General features: G+C 49.7%; 7 protein-coding genes across 7 annotated transcripts; 2 read left to right on the forward strand and 5 right to left on the reverse strand.

Moving 5' to 3' along the window:
* Positions 1 to 1,094: 1,094 nt before the first annotated feature.
* P174DRAFT_79648 (uncharacterized protein) lies at positions 1,095 to 2,196 on the reverse strand. Its single transcript, XM_024832462.1, has 4 exons — positions 2,071 to 2,196; positions 1,967 to 2,020; positions 1,724 to 1,879; positions 1,095 to 1,654 (listed from the first exon to the last, which is right to left on the reverse strand). Exons 1-4 carry the CDS (start codon positions 2,081 to 2,083, stop codon positions 1,212 to 1,214), a joined length of 666 nt encoding a protein of 221 aa, XP_024685088.1. The 5' UTR covers positions 2,084 to 2,196; the 3' UTR covers positions 1,095 to 1,211.
* On the reverse strand, positions 2,071 to 3,967 carry P174DRAFT_438266 (ankyrin repeat protein). The gene is made up of 2 exons (XM_024826497.1): positions 3,839 to 3,967; positions 2,071 to 3,740 (listed from the first exon to the last, which is right to left on the reverse strand). Exon 2 carries the CDS (start codon positions 3,558 to 3,560, stop codon positions 2,310 to 2,312), a length of 1,251 nt encoding a protein of 416 aa, XP_024685089.1. The 5' UTR covers positions 3,561 to 3,740; positions 3,839 to 3,967; the 3' UTR covers positions 2,071 to 2,309.
* A 588-nt stretch (positions 3,968 to 4,555) lies between these two features.
* P174DRAFT_365462 (uncharacterized protein) lies at positions 4,556 to 5,545 on the reverse strand (the record flags this gene model as incomplete). Its single annotated transcript, XM_024822060.1, has 3 exons — positions 4,556 to 4,666; positions 4,722 to 5,049; positions 5,103 to 5,545. 3 exons carry the CDS (start codon positions 5,543 to 5,545, stop codon positions 4,556 to 4,558), a joined length of 882 nt encoding a protein of 293 aa, XP_024685090.1.
* A 656-nt stretch (positions 5,546 to 6,201) lies between these two features.
* Positions 6,202 to 6,940, reverse strand: P174DRAFT_457277 (GFA family protein; the record flags this gene model as incomplete). The annotated part of the gene is made up of 3 exons (XM_024829539.1): positions 6,202 to 6,319; positions 6,379 to 6,631; positions 6,703 to 6,940. The coding sequence occupies 3 exons, from the start codon at positions 6,938 to 6,940 to the stop codon at positions 6,202 to 6,204; spliced, it is 609 nt and encodes a 202-aa protein (XP_024685091.1).
* Positions 6,941 to 8,176: 1,236 nt separating this feature from the next.
* P174DRAFT_509699 (F-box domain protein) lies at positions 8,177 to 10,355 on the forward strand. The gene is made up of 2 exons (XM_024831598.1): positions 8,177 to 8,870; positions 8,946 to 10,355. Exons 1-2 carry the CDS (start codon positions 8,551 to 8,553, stop codon positions 10,270 to 10,272), a joined length of 1,647 nt encoding a protein of 548 aa, XP_024685092.1. The 5' UTR covers positions 8,177 to 8,550; the 3' UTR covers positions 10,273 to 10,355.
* A 385-nt stretch (positions 10,356 to 10,740) lies between these two features.
* P174DRAFT_417526 (uncharacterized protein) lies at positions 10,741 to 11,726 on the forward strand (the record flags this gene model as incomplete). The annotated part of the gene is made up of 3 exons (XM_024824607.1): positions 10,741 to 10,865; positions 10,922 to 11,265; positions 11,323 to 11,726. 3 exons carry the CDS (start codon positions 10,741 to 10,743, stop codon positions 11,724 to 11,726), a joined length of 873 nt encoding a protein of 290 aa, XP_024685093.1.
* Positions 11,727 to 11,827: 101 nt separating this feature from the next.
* On the reverse strand, positions 11,828 to 13,914 carry P174DRAFT_438269 (glycoside hydrolase family 27 protein). Its single transcript, XM_024826498.1, has 7 exons — positions 13,573 to 13,914; positions 13,381 to 13,513; positions 13,188 to 13,328; positions 13,044 to 13,133; positions 12,688 to 12,984; positions 12,449 to 12,633; positions 11,828 to 12,386 (listed from the first exon to the last, which is right to left on the reverse strand). The coding sequence occupies exons 1-7, from the start codon at positions 13,657 to 13,659 to the stop codon at positions 11,976 to 11,978; spliced, it is 1,344 nt and encodes a 447-aa protein (XP_024685094.1). The 5' UTR covers positions 13,660 to 13,914; the 3' UTR covers positions 11,828 to 11,975.
* Positions 13,915 to 14,135: the final 221 nt, after the last annotated feature.

Below are 14,135 nucleotides of genomic sequence, written 5' to 3' on the forward strand. Positions count from 1 at the left end.
TCATGGGGCTTTGCAGCAGCCAGTTTTGCTGCTTGGTCTGCTTCCTCATTGCCTTCAATGCCCTTGTGGCCTGGCACCCATTAGATTGTCACCATACGACCATGACGGTTCAGTTGCCAAGCAGCCTCGTGTGCTTATTATGCTAGTGCTTGACCTGGCCCAGGACTAGTATGTCCTAGCCTAGCTATCGCTGCCTGGGAGTCTAGGAGGACCGTGACGGGTCCTTCATCTCTCAATCAGTGTGCCAATACTAGGGCCTCGACTGCCCCTAGTAGCTCTGCATCAAACACCCCTTTGCTTCGCCCTAAGGGGATCTGCTCAGTATGCCAAATACCCTCCAGAGTGTGCCACGCTATTCCTGCACCTACTCAGCCATCTTCAAGCCTGGAGCCATCTGACCATAGCACAAGCCCAGGTATACCTCTTTGAGCAGCTTTAGTCGCTTCACTAAGAGATGAAACTGTTATAGTGCCTGGGAAAGTGCTTGGATGTACTTCTATCACCTCCTCAAAACCTGCTGACGGATCAGTTCCTATCACACTTGCAAGGTTGCTGGCAAGGTGCTGTCCTAAAGTCCAAGAGCCCCGAGCGTTGTTTGGCGCAGCCCAGTTGCGGTCATCGGTTGGTTGTTCTCCCGGTTGCGCGTGGAGATCTCCTTCTCTGAAGCTGACCGGGAGGATCAGCGTCGCGGGATGATCTCTGGTAAGGCCTAGTAGCCTAGCAGCGTAGCCTCACTGTCGTTGATCTAGCATTACCTCTGCTGGTTCGAGGGCTGCTTCTAGTAGTAGTGGCCCAACCGGCGTTGACCGCATCATTCCTGTAATCACTCGTGCTTGTCGATTTACAAGTTGCTGGATGCCTGTCAGGCGCTCTTTCTGCCCTTGCCACCATATCTCTGCTCCATATAGAGCCACTGCTTGCACTGCAGCTACCTGGATTCTGCGGACGAGCCCTGGAGGTAAGCCTTGATCTTTGCATAATGCTTGCACTCTTGCCTCTGCTGTCCGAGCTTTCCTTAGGCGAGTCTGGTAGTGCGTCTTCACCCCGCTGTAGATATCTTCGCTATCTGTCGAAAACCGAAGGGCTAGCTCATCAAGTCAATACGAGAGAATTAACATCATGTATCATTTTACGCATATGAAGAGTTGTTGAGCTCAAATCCGCTCCGTGGTGGCCCGGTAGCTCTTTTTTCATTCCCTGTACTTTGCCCCTCAAATACCAACACATACATAGTAACCCAGCCAGAGAGACGCGCAAGAAGAGCCCACATAAGGATTCCAGGTTCCGAATTGAGTGGCAGTAATGGAATACTGCTGCTCAATTGACCAGCAACTGTCGCCACTGGCGACTAGATGCCATGTCTTGCAGGTGCTGGTAGTGTTAGGCATGGGATGAACTGTCTTAGTAGCAACGCAGTAGTAATATCCTCCCTGCAGATTGGCGCACGATGATCCAACAGCTGGATTCCAGGTGTAGAATTCATCCGAAGTCAGGTAGGTATATTTTTCGTTGACAATAGACCAGCAGCTGTCGCCGGACACTGCCTGATAGTAGGTCTCACAGTCGGCGGTTATACCAGCCTGGGTTGGAGAAGGACCAGCTGATGTTGCTGCAGCAGTGGTAGTGGTGGATTTCTCGGTCGTTGTGGATGTGCCTTCAAAGGTATTAGCAACCAAATTCAGAGGGATAAGAAGATTCAAGACGGGAAGATTTAGGGTCATACCAGAGATACCAACACAAACATAATAACCAGCTAGTAGTGTTCCGCAAGACAAACCTACAGCCGGATTCCAGTTATAGAAGTCTGTGACGGAAATACTGTACTTAATGGCAATGCCAGCGCAGGAGTCATCCTTCTGTACAAAGTAGTACCTATTGCCTATACTGTTTGTGAGTATGAGTTGCAGCAGGATAGTCTTTGCGTGATGAATCTACTTGAGATGAAGCAAAGAAAATGTAAACCTACACTCTTTCGTTATTCCAGTCTGCTGAGGAGAGTACGAGGAGCTTGTGGCCGTGGCTGTTGTGGTTGTGGGAGCGGCAGTTATCGTAGTTTAGAAGAGAACTCACCTCCAATGTCCATTCAATCCCGGTCTACTCCGAATGTGCAATGTTTGCCTGTGGGGGTGGCAAAACAGAATAGCAAAGTAACGGAGGAAGGAAGACTGCTAATTCCTGTTGCAAATCTTTGCCTGGTTGATAATTTATATGGTAATTTGGAAAACAATCCTACCTTGGCAATGCAGAAGAAATAAGATACAAGATTACATTACCAGCACAAAAGATACCAGGTAGTACGTGGTAGTCTTCTAGTATCCGTATTGTACAAGTATATCACATTCACAACCTGAAGGACCCGCCGGCTTCTTGGGCTCTTGAGGCAAAGTAGAATCGAAAACGAACCACGACTTACGCGGGATCTCGAAGTCAAGACCGTTATCTTGTCTGTTTATCTGTTGCCAAAGGAGATAATTCTCTATAGTCTCCTTTTGGGGTAAGTCTTGGTTGGAGAATTTGGATAGCAGTGCCACTGCCTCCTCAAACTCCTTCTTCACTGCTAAGCACAAATCACCCTGCCCTGGGAGGACACCCTTTGCTAGCAGGAGCCTCAGAATTTGCAGGCGCCGAAAATGAATAGCAAACCCTATGGAGCTATAAAAGAGTGTCTCAAAAAAGCCATTCTCATCATGTGTCCATAATTCGCACTCCAGATGCGGGTTTGCGCCCTCTTCAATGAGAAACTCGACCATCTCGTATTGGCCATCCATGATAGCGGTGAACAACGCTGCATGGCCGTCCATGCTCAAATCCAGTCCATAATCAATGAAACATTGGAGTAGGATCTTGTCGTTTCGGCTTGCTATAAAGCATAGACCTGTATCGCTGTTGAGTCTGATACCATGCTCAAGAAGAAGTTTGACGACTTGTGGTTGATCAGTTTCTATGGCCCTTGCGATGGGGCACGGTTCTTCGTGCTGACCTGGCCGTGCACCCGCGTTGAGCAGACGGGGAATGATGGACTCGTCTCTTGAGACTACAGCAACCCCCAGGGCGGAGAGCGCTTCCCGCTCCTCCCCTGCTGGATCTAAGGGGGCCTTTTGATGGATCATGAGTTCCACGAGCTCACTGTCGCGAGCGCGGATGGCCAAATGGAGGACAGTGCGCAGCTGAGCTGGTGAACATGCTTGACCCGGCCGTGTCTCAGAAAGCATGGATTTGAGGATTGCAATATGCCCACCCTGGGCGGCAAGCAAGAGCGGGTTCTCAATTTCCGAAAGACGAGTATTTCTGTCATGATTTGTTTCTGCTGGGCTCTCGAAGTGTGCGATGTTTGCGCCAGCATTGAGTAGCTTCGTTGCCAAACGGATATGTCCCTTCTTGGCGGCCCATATCAAGGCTGAGCCCTGATGATGCTCGACATTATATCGACATAGAAAGAAATGCAGATGGTGGTAAAGATTTCGGTTGACTTGCGTTAAAGCGTCGATGTCCCTTTGGCCGGGCAAATACTCTGCGATGAAAAGAAGGACTTCGATTGGCAATTGGTCTAACTGAGCCATAGCCCTTATATTGCTCAAGGCTTATTCCCCAAGTTGTAGATTGTGTTGAAGTAGCCACTGGCATGGGCAATAAAAGGGAGTGGTCCGCCCGTGCTCGTAGTCAGGGGAGGGTGAGACCGTGACTCCGTGAGAGTGAGGGTGAGAGTGAGTGTGTCACATGCCCCATTCATGTAATATAGGCTAACTAATATAAGCATAGTATCTATTCCAGCTGCTCCTCAATAGAGGGCTAGATCAATCAACTGTACAAAGGGGGGCAGAGAATTACTGGCCCGTACCAGGGGTATAGATAGTACTGCAATCTTCCCCCCTTCTATCTGCATTATTCAAAGGGAAAGCAGCGCAGGCTGCGCTGGATGGCTCGAAGGGCTGGACAGGGCCGGCCATTTGTGCTGGTGATATAGGGGGTGGCGGAGCTCGGTGATCCAGATCAATGGCAAAAATACCTCACTCGCAAGGCGCACATGAGGAAACGTGAGAAAGGGAGGGTAGAAGGGCGAAAAACAGCTAGAAGTTGAAGCGGTGATGAAGGGGACTTTATAGAACCACACACGGTGATAGTAACGCGCATAGAGACGCTAAGCCTGAATAGGCTGCTAAACTCTTTTGCGTACTTCACGTGGTTACAGATCGGCTCTGGTCAAGATATTCACTCTGGCGTGGTGAAATTACTTAGTAACAATGTAAAGTATTAAAAGGTCGCGCAAGATCAAGCTGCTGAGTAACTGGCTTGGCAGTCACGTGCTTGGGGTATGGGTCACGCGAGACTTCAGGGCAGCTCGGGTGACCTGTGTACACTTAATTCACTGTCACCGAATTATACGGGGTAGGCCCTCCCACAGCTATTATCAAATGTTGATTGCTCACTCCGCATATTATGGCAATAATGCATTATGATCTATACTCCCAGGGAGACTAGCTGTGCACAGATTGAGTAGGAAATCTCGATCAATTCAATTCTAGTTGCCAGCCTCATGCAGACTCATTTACTATCTTCATGGCGCAGAGCACACACTTGCATGCACAGAAGGAGGGTTACTAGTTGCATCGCCCCAGTTCGCAGACCCGAGAGATTCGCCAGCAGCGGTGGTATCATCTGATAGGATCTAATGCTTGTCAACAAATGCCAAACTTGCCATGGAAGAAAGACGAAGAACTCACATAATAGCTCTTGTCAACATAATACCACCAGTCATCGCTGCGGAACGCATTATCCGTTGACTGGCTGATGGGATCATTCCAGCCGGTATTACGGTCATCAAAGTGAGCGTGCTTGGACCAAGCAACATAGACCTTAGGATGGTCGTTATTCTGCACCCCATTGGGATTTTTGGCATCCCCGGCATTGATCTCCTCGGTGGTAAGTGTGTTCTGGATATCTCCCCATGCCAAGTCATGGTAGCCACTGTGCGCAGAGAGAAGAGCACGAGACGGCGCCCACATGTTGTTTGCGTCTCTCGAGTGGATGATGATCACTCTCTCCCAGTCACTAGGCATCTATTAGCTCATCCAATTGATCACTTCGACATTCAATATACTCACTAATCATGACCAGTTTCGATACCGATGACCTCAGCGCCATCCTTCTCATAAAACAGGTTATACACCACCCGCACCTCGGTGTCACTACACCTCTTGTAGGTGAAGTATATTGGGAACGCTGGTCCGCGGTTCCCGATCCCCACGCCGGGATTGCGGCATTTGCATCCGACATTGGGATAATCACACTGTGGCGCGGCTGGTGTTTTGTGAGCGTCGTCGTAGACATCAGGCGAATTGGGAGAGCCACCAAAGGCCCATGTAGGATAGCACGGAGGCTGATTCTGGGCTTGACCGAAAAACCACAGCGGGGCGTAACGGTCTGCAAGCTCAACGCCTCCTTGACTCAGAAGATTGCTCATCTCATTGTCTGTGATTTGGGTGACTGCTGCTGCCAACCTGGCTGACAGTGCAGCAAGACTGATGAAATGAAGTTTTGACCACATGGTAGGTTACAAGTTCTTAGTAGCGGTTCACAGTTGCTGCTCAGGATGAGGAGTATACATCATATCCAATCTGGGCAGAGGAAATCTCATCTCTTAAATCCTCGCAAATGAGCGTCTCGAGGGACAGATCCCCGTGAGAACTAGAGCTCATAAGAGAAGGTAACATTCCGTTGATGAGCCTAGATTAAACGGCTCGCGTTACATTCTAAGGTGTCAATATTGTGAAGAAATTAGTTACAATGAGAAGCTTGCCAGGAACCAAGTGACGAGATTGGCTGATGGATGGCAGCTGAAGGTAATCAGAACGGCTCATCATGCATGGTTGTCTCAAGTGAGAAGCGGAAGCCGAATGATCAGTGATAGTGTCGATCAGAAAGCTCAACTTGGGGCCATTTCTAGGACGAGTTTCCCAATGCGGTCCAGGGCCCCGAGTGAGACTGTGACAGCTAGGTTTCCGCTAGCATAAATTGGTAATTAGATTATGTTGCTAGAGGAACATGCTCTCGTTAATGGCGTTCATTGGCTTCCGCGCTCTAGTATAGGCAACCGCGGGAATTGATGTAAAGAACAGACATGAATAATCTTGAAGATATCATCCAGGAAGAATTTATGAGTAGCCCCAATAATATACAGATCGAAATATGCAGTATATATGCTCATTTTGATTTCTTATTACCATAGTCGTCCACGAGATCACTCTCTTCATCCATCCCTGACCACTTAGTTTTGCCATCCGGAATTTCTATGCAACGTTTGTCGTAGAAAATATGACAACTGCGTGATAAAGTTAGCCAGGAATTTCTGATGGCAATTGTTGAGGAGTGATGACATACTCAGGTGCGAAAGCCTCCCTCCACTTCTGGCGCTCCTCGTCCGAATCGCCAGCGACAATGGCCTCTGGGAAAATGAGGCATACATTTCGCCCTTCGTCCATGATGGGAGTCCGACAGAATGAACATGATACTTTTGTTGGAACCTCGTATTCTCTCGTACTGTGAGCGGAAGAATAGAACGAGAGACCGTGGGCTCCCTTGTCGAATGTCAAATCAGACTTGTGGAAAATTGCAGCCCATTGGAAAGGAGCACCTGCAAATGGGTCAGTGTCTCTCAAAAAATGACTTGGACATTGTGTGGACTATATGCCATGGTCTACTCACCATGCATGACTTGGCAACCTCGACAATGACAGTACTTGGCCCTGAGCGGCTTTTCTCGACTAATCTTATAGGTGACTTGACCACACTGGCATTTGGCTTGCCACTTCACAGGACCGAACTCCTCAGGGGGTTGAATCAGATACGGAGGACGTTGTTTCCATTCCTCATTCTCCATGGGGCGCTCTGATGACGCATTGGAGGCATTGGGTTTGGGGATTGACGATCCCTTAGCTGGCATATCTTCTGCTCTTTTTGAAAATGGCCTGAGCTGGAAACTATACTTTGACGCAGTCTGAGCAGCTTTGGTCAGGTAAACCCGCTTGATTGCCTGTTGATGCTTAACTGGGCGAATTGCAGTCGAGAATGACCAGTTGGTGGCACAACGAGCGGTTGCGAACCTTGTGCAGAGCATGAAGATGAATGTTTTTCAGAGAGGACAATGTTCAGACTGAATTCGATGCGACTCTCTTGAATCGGCTTATATACCATGGACAATCAGGTATTTCATCGTATTCTTGAATGTATTCAATCATGATGCATGACATCATTACGATGTCAGGTAGAATTGATACTGGACAGACGTGTCTTGACTTCCCTGATTGACGGCTGAAGTTGTCAGGGACTTCCATGGATATAGACATAACCTTATCGTCAAGCTTCCCAAGAAAAGAATAAGAATAGAAAGTTTTCTTGATTTCCTGCAGATTCAAACCCAATGTGACCTCATACGAGAGAGTCTGGCCAACTGGAGACGATCTGGCCACGTGAGCATCGGAGTTAAGTCGATGGCTAAAATAGCAGCCATAACTAACTAATTAGTGAGATCGATCAATTGTTTTGATAATGGTACTCCTGCGACCTTTCAACGCTTTTCGTGAGAATACCTCTGTAGTTATGATTATCTAGACCACTGTCGTTGCTCACATGCTCTCAAAATGCTGCACTGATCCCCAGCTCAATTATTTTGTCTGATTATTAATTGATCACAGAAAAAGGCCTGGATTAACTTGGATAATATAGACTATGACTGGCTACTTCGAAAAGAGCAGTTCAAAGGCTGAAACGTCGTTCATTTACCACCCCACTGGTTTAAGTCTGATCGGCCAGTTCTGACTGCCAACATGAAACACCCGCCCGCGTTTCGTACAAAGCTCCTATCTTGGCAATCGGCATCACTTTTGGATGTCTGATCGAAACATTGAAAGAGCTGCTGGATATCCCTGTACATGTCAAACAAATTGACAGCTATTAATCGACATGGACGTTGGAATACTCGTGCGCGGCAAATGTACTGTTCGGATAGCGACCTGTTGATAGGACCGATATAAATAGACAGGCCCAAAGGGGAATATCACAATCCTTCATTCCTCCATTCAAGACCAGCCAAATAGCCAAGGCAAGCGACAAAGAAGCCTCCAGCGCGTGTCCATCGTTCTTGGTCCCAATCACATTATCACACCTCCAGCCGTCAAAAAGAGGATCCTACTTTCCGTCTGCTGTTATCTACTCCGTGGTCGAAACTCAATGGAAAAATGAACACGAATTACGACGGATGAAAGCATCAAAAAGGGCTATCTGTCTCTCGGCTATCCAACTGTCCAATCCTCCAAGGTGCCGACTCACTAAGACAAGTGCATGTCCCAATCATAACCGACTGTCTCTCGCAGCCTCGCTTACTTTAGTTTTGATGATCCTCCGGTCTCCCCCCTCCTTCATCTTTATTTAATTTCCAGTTGATCACTCTTCAAATCTCGCCCCCCCTTGGTGATTCTCGAACCCAACAATCCTTATCAATGTTGTCTTTCTCCCACTCCGCAAACTGCCTCTAGCAATAATATCATAATCATTATGGGCTTATTTAATCGACTTAGACGGCGTTCCAAGAGCCACAGCCGTGCGGGGAATGCGGCCAGCTATGAACATCTCCGCATCTCTCCCGATCATAGTGTCCCCCCAGTTCCCACGTTAAGGCGAGACGTCACCAAGATCCTTCCTCCTCCGGTTCTAGCGCGAATCTTTGCTTTTGTCTGTCCCCATGCAGCGGACAGCAGCTATGCGACTTCGGAGGAGTCCATGACCGAGGATGGCTGCATGCTCTGTGACATGCGCGACCTAGCACACTGTGCTGTGGTGTGCAAGCGGTGGTATCCGGCTGCTCGAAGTGTATTGTAAGCTTCTCCGCTCTGGTCTACTCTTGTTCTGTGTTGTTTGATCTCGCCGCTCATTTCAATCCCTATACACAGGTACTCCAATGTCCGCATCGATGCCGTCCACTACTGCGAACTCGAAGTCCAACTGGCAGCCAGGCGAAAGCGCCGTTCCTTCTTTGACCGCAATGGCGATCCCATTGATGCACCCCAGGCCCGGTTGGAGTTATTCATGCGCTCGGTGCGAAATTCACATGAGCTGGGAAACATGGTCTTATCTCTGCGAATGCCATACATGACGCGTGAAGCAAACAAGGCGGGCATTGCCCGAACGATCTCCGTGTGCCCCAACCTCCGATATGTGGACTTGCCGGCTGGCCTATACAGCGATGACCCGACATGTCTTGCCCTGAAGCAAGAACTCATGGCCCGTTGTCCCGATATACGCCGCATGGCCTATCGCCATGGCTGCGAAGGAAGCTTCTCGCAGTTGCCAGGATCTCGTTTGTGGATGAACCTGGAAATCTTGGAGTTGTCGCGACTCCAAATCGAGCCAAACATTCTTCGCTTTGGTCTGGGCGCTTTTCCCTATCTGCGTGAATTGACATTGGAAGAGCTTCCTTGGCTTGATGATTCCGCTTTTAGACACTCTCAATCACTGCCTCCATTCCCAGCCGTCCAACGGCTTACACTTCGAGATACCCCAAAGGTCACGGCAAGCGGGCTTGCCGCATTCTTCTCACTTCCTGTGAATCGCAAATCACTACATTATCTGACTTTGTCGGCCACCGGAGTGCTTCCATCCACTCTGTATCAAATTCTAGCTTCGGCGCCATGTCTGCAAGGACTTTTCTTCATTCAAGAAGTATCCCGATCCTTTCCCACGGAACAGGTACCACCGTTGGCGTCAACATCGCTCAACATGCTGCACTATGAGATCACTTCTTCGAACACATCTTATGGTCTACCACCTATTGCAGCCTCATACTATACCTACCTGATCTCTTCTTTAATGTCAAATTGTCTTCCAGCTTTACGCGATCTGTATGTTCGCGACGCCAGCTTCCCAGAAGCGCTGCTACTTGCGCCTCCACCTCGAATCTTCGGAGGTGGTGAAAACGGCCCGCAAATCCCTTCTGGCGGTCTCTCGCAGCCCCTCAATGTGTACAGCAAGGGATTGGACGAACTGGAATGGAACTTTACTCCGTATGAGCCGCCTCAGACGCGCGGCCGGCGGGAGAGCACGACACGTCCGGTGAGCTTCCATGACGCACAATTGAGTCGATCTTGGGGAGGAGACGCAAGGAAGAGTGTCCTCGTCGGAAATGGGTTCGGCGGATTTCTCGCCGTACCTGTCGATGACGATCGTCCGAAGAGTAGTGGGGGCTGGAGACGTCAAAGTCGGCAAGACTTATGGCGGTGATTCTGCTGATCATTCCAAGGGGGCGTGGGCGTGTGACATAAGTGATATATGACCAACCACGGAATAATGGCATAATGATATACCCTGAATTGCTGAATGTGCACTTTCCTAGACGGCATGTTTCTTTTCATTTTCCAGAAGCACAGCACGCGAGCTACAGGGGAATCCCTGAAACTCACGACTGAGACAGGACCAGAAATTGTCCGGAGCTGTTGTTACAATAGGTGGGTTTGATCTTGAGGTACCTGAATGTTCGACAACCTCCTTCCATTTGTGGTACCGAAATAGACTTCATCCTTGTTCGCTTCTTAGACTCGCTTGTACCACCTACATCCCCCATTAACCTTCTGTCTTGGTATCCCAATATCAGCACGACCTCACCATGTTTCCCTCCTATCGAAACAGCCAGTACTAGACCCAGATTCTGCGATCTCGAACCCTCTCGTCTGTCTTGAGAGCAGCTAGACGATGGCTGCAGTCATTTCAGACAATGATAACATTCTGGATGGGGCGAACGGCGAAGAGGATCCATCAGAGCTAGAAGTCGCTGCAGAAAGCAATTGCAGAAACGAGATGTCATCCTCCATCGCAACGTGAGTTCCGCCAGGCCACAATTCTAGTGGTCTACTAAGGAAACCTGTCCAAACAGTCTGAGGGCGAACCCTAAGTACAGCGACTTCCTGATCCTCTGCGGTGATCATATCTTTCCAGCCCATAAGGCGATAATCTGCTCGCAGTCCGACTTTTTCGCCAAAGTGTTCGACTCGCATTTCTCCGTCGGTTACCGAGTTGCTTCCTCGTCTATAACAAGCAAGCTTCTGACAACAATATCGCAGGAAGCCTGCACGGGGCGAATCAGGCTCCCTGACCATCCGCTGGTCGTCCTTCTGCTGCTCGATTACCTCTATTCAAGCGATTACACATTCTATCTGGATTATGAGTTCCCTACATCGTTCTTAGCTGAAGGACAGAGTCCACCAGGCGATCTTGTCGGTCAGTCCGGGCCTTAACGCTTGAGCAGGTACATTCCTGACACTAGGGGGACTATAGATCGTCTCCACTGCTGCGAACTCTCTGTTCATGCACAGGTGTTCCTCGTCGCGGATCGCCTTCTTATTAGAGGATTGAAGTATCTGGCCAAGGAGAAGTTTGCAGAGATTCTCAGAAAGGCATCGTTTCCGACGGTATATCCCCGTGCTGTCAGGGAAGTCTATACAATGACTTCGATACACCATCGGCTTCTGCGTGATGTAGTTGTCGATTTTACGTTGGATACCTTACATAGCCATGGCGAAAGGGGCCACTTTGATCCCAACTTCCCGAGGCATATTCTCGAGGAGCTTCCGGAGTTCGCGCAGGACTTGACGACTAAGCTTGTTGATGAATGGGTGGAGGATGAGAAGAGTATCGCTTCGGACTTAATGCAAATCGCGGAAAACTTTCGGCTTTGTTGATGGGTGGCTTACCGTTTTGGGTACGAGCCTGATGGCCTCATATGAGATACGATTGATATACCATGAATGCTATTCATGAGGTTGGTGGAACTTTATACTTTGCACCCTTTGAGCTTCGAGATGCGTTGGATAGATACCATTCGTTTGTATGCAGGTCTTAAAGGAAGTCACTCCGTGATAGGCTAGAATCATGACTGATTCTGAACCGAGCATTCACTGGACATCCTCAGATGAACCAGATTCTACCATCTAGCATGTCCTCCCAACAACCAACGCAGCCACATCATGACTCTCCAATTCCGCACTGTAATGATCTCTCGCGCAACCCAAATCCTTCCCGGTCCAGACATCCGTCACCCGAAATCCAGTGCGCCGTTTCCCCTGCCTCCTAAGCACATCTTTCAGCCCAGGAATCTCCTTCCACACAGCCGTACGCGTCTGCTTCGTATCTTCCGAATTCAGCATCAGCACCAGCGTGCCATCCAACGTCGACGATGCGCCGGACCAGTACTCTGCCGGATGAGCAGGGTCAAACGTCCAGTCAGGGTTATACCCCCATTTGTACGGGTGGGCAGGACGGCCCACCACCGGGTCCTGGTGGAACTTTAGGAGAACCTTATTTGAGAGGATCGCGAGGTGGTCCTGGCTGATGGAGTCGAGCTGGTGATCGAGTCAGTACATATCCACTATCTTGATGGATCCCATTGCAGAGACAAACGCACCGCGGTCCCGATGATCAAGGGCGACTTCATCGCCGCCCAGAGCGCAAAGTGCGCTCTGTTCTCTGCTAGCGTGAGATTGCCATTGCCAATCTCCAGCATGTCCGGGTCCGGATGGCCCCAGAAATCAACGTAGTTCATCAGGAAGGAGTTCTCGTTGGCGATTGCGGCGATACGGGGCCATGATGCTATGGTATCGGTTTAAATAACAGACACAGGTACGAATGAAGGTTGAAGCTTACGCGTGATATCACCGGACATGCGCCAGGAGTTGCCTGTTTCGTCGCCCCAGTCGTTCACGTCCGCTTGACCCCAGTCACATAGTGAGTACAGCATCGTGCGGTCGACGCTGACCAACGCATCGCGCATCCGTCTGTATCGCTCGGCTGTCAGCGATGTGCTCCAGTCGTAGCCCGCCGGCGCGGGATTCTTGTTATCGGGACAGGTCCCGTTTGTGGCTTTACTGCCCGGGTCTGGGACGCAGTAGGTGTATGCGTCGGTCCAGTTCGAGGGGACGCCGCAGTTGTCGTACTTCAGGTCTGATTGCGGTTAGTTAGCTGAGGGTGCTTGAGATCTAAGAACTTGGGATAAAACGTACAGTCAATGCCCCATTCCGCGAACGTCTGCGCATCGATGTCCTCGTAGCCCAGACTGGCAGGGTATCCAGCGCAGGTCGTCAGCCCGGCGCCTTCATGCTGTCAGCTCCTTGCTCATCTGTATCTATCTAGTGGCAGTGACTCACTGCTGTATATCCCGACTTTCAGCCCCAGATCATGGATCTGGTCCGCTAGGCCCGAGATACCATCAGGGAACTTCTCAGGGTCGGGTATAATGCGCTGCGTGCTCGCGTCCCGTCCGCTCTTGACGGACCAGCAATCATCAACTACCCCCGGTCAACACCAACATCATCGTAGGACTTGGACGAGGTCACTCACTATTGATATACTCGTACCCCAAGTCCTTCAGGCCCAGATTGACGACCTCGTTCGCGGCAGTCATGATCTTGGCCGCATCAATGTCGCAGCCGAACGCATTCCACGAGTTCCAGCCTAGGGCTGGTAGTTTTCCCTACTGAGTTTTAGACTTGCTCGTACGAGGAATAGAAGAGAAGAGCATGAGTAACTTACCACATTGCCCGGTCTAACGAGCGCATTGCTCCCTCGAGCGAGAGTTAATACTGCAACTGCAGTGGCTAGAGAGGGAGACTTCGTCATCTCGACTGGCTGCTTCCCTGATACCTTCGATGGAGAGAAATGCGAAGTTAAAGCCAAACACCCTCGATCTGGTTCTCAGTGTGACTGCAACATAGAGAGGTACGCCGTACGCGGAGTATGTATATAGCAAACATTCCCCGCATCAGACCACCGAACAAGCATCCACGACAAGTGCTGCCGACGGCTGTACATCATCGCTGATCATCACCCTGTCGAACCAATCAACCAGATCCCAGATGATTGCTCTTGGAGAATTCAGCCTAAGATTCTGGCTTTTGGAGGCTAGCGCTATGTCTAGTTTGGCATATATTGTAACGGTTGCATGGCAGATACTCCGTGCGGGTTAAAATGCAGAGCACGGACGAAATACCGTGCTGAAATGAGAAGGTGAGATGCATGTTTGCGACTAAGTGTGCATTAGACTTTGCATTAGACATCCGGGTAAGTCCGTATATTCTGACTTGACGTATGGACTT

The sequence above is a fragment of the Aspergillus novofumigatus genome, assembly GCF_002847465.1.
Source record: "Aspergillus novofumigatus IBT 16806 chromosome Unknown P174scaffold_2, whole genome shotgun sequence".
Lineage (NCBI taxonomy): Eukaryota > Fungi > Ascomycota > Eurotiomycetes > Eurotiales > Aspergillaceae > Aspergillus > Aspergillus novofumigatus.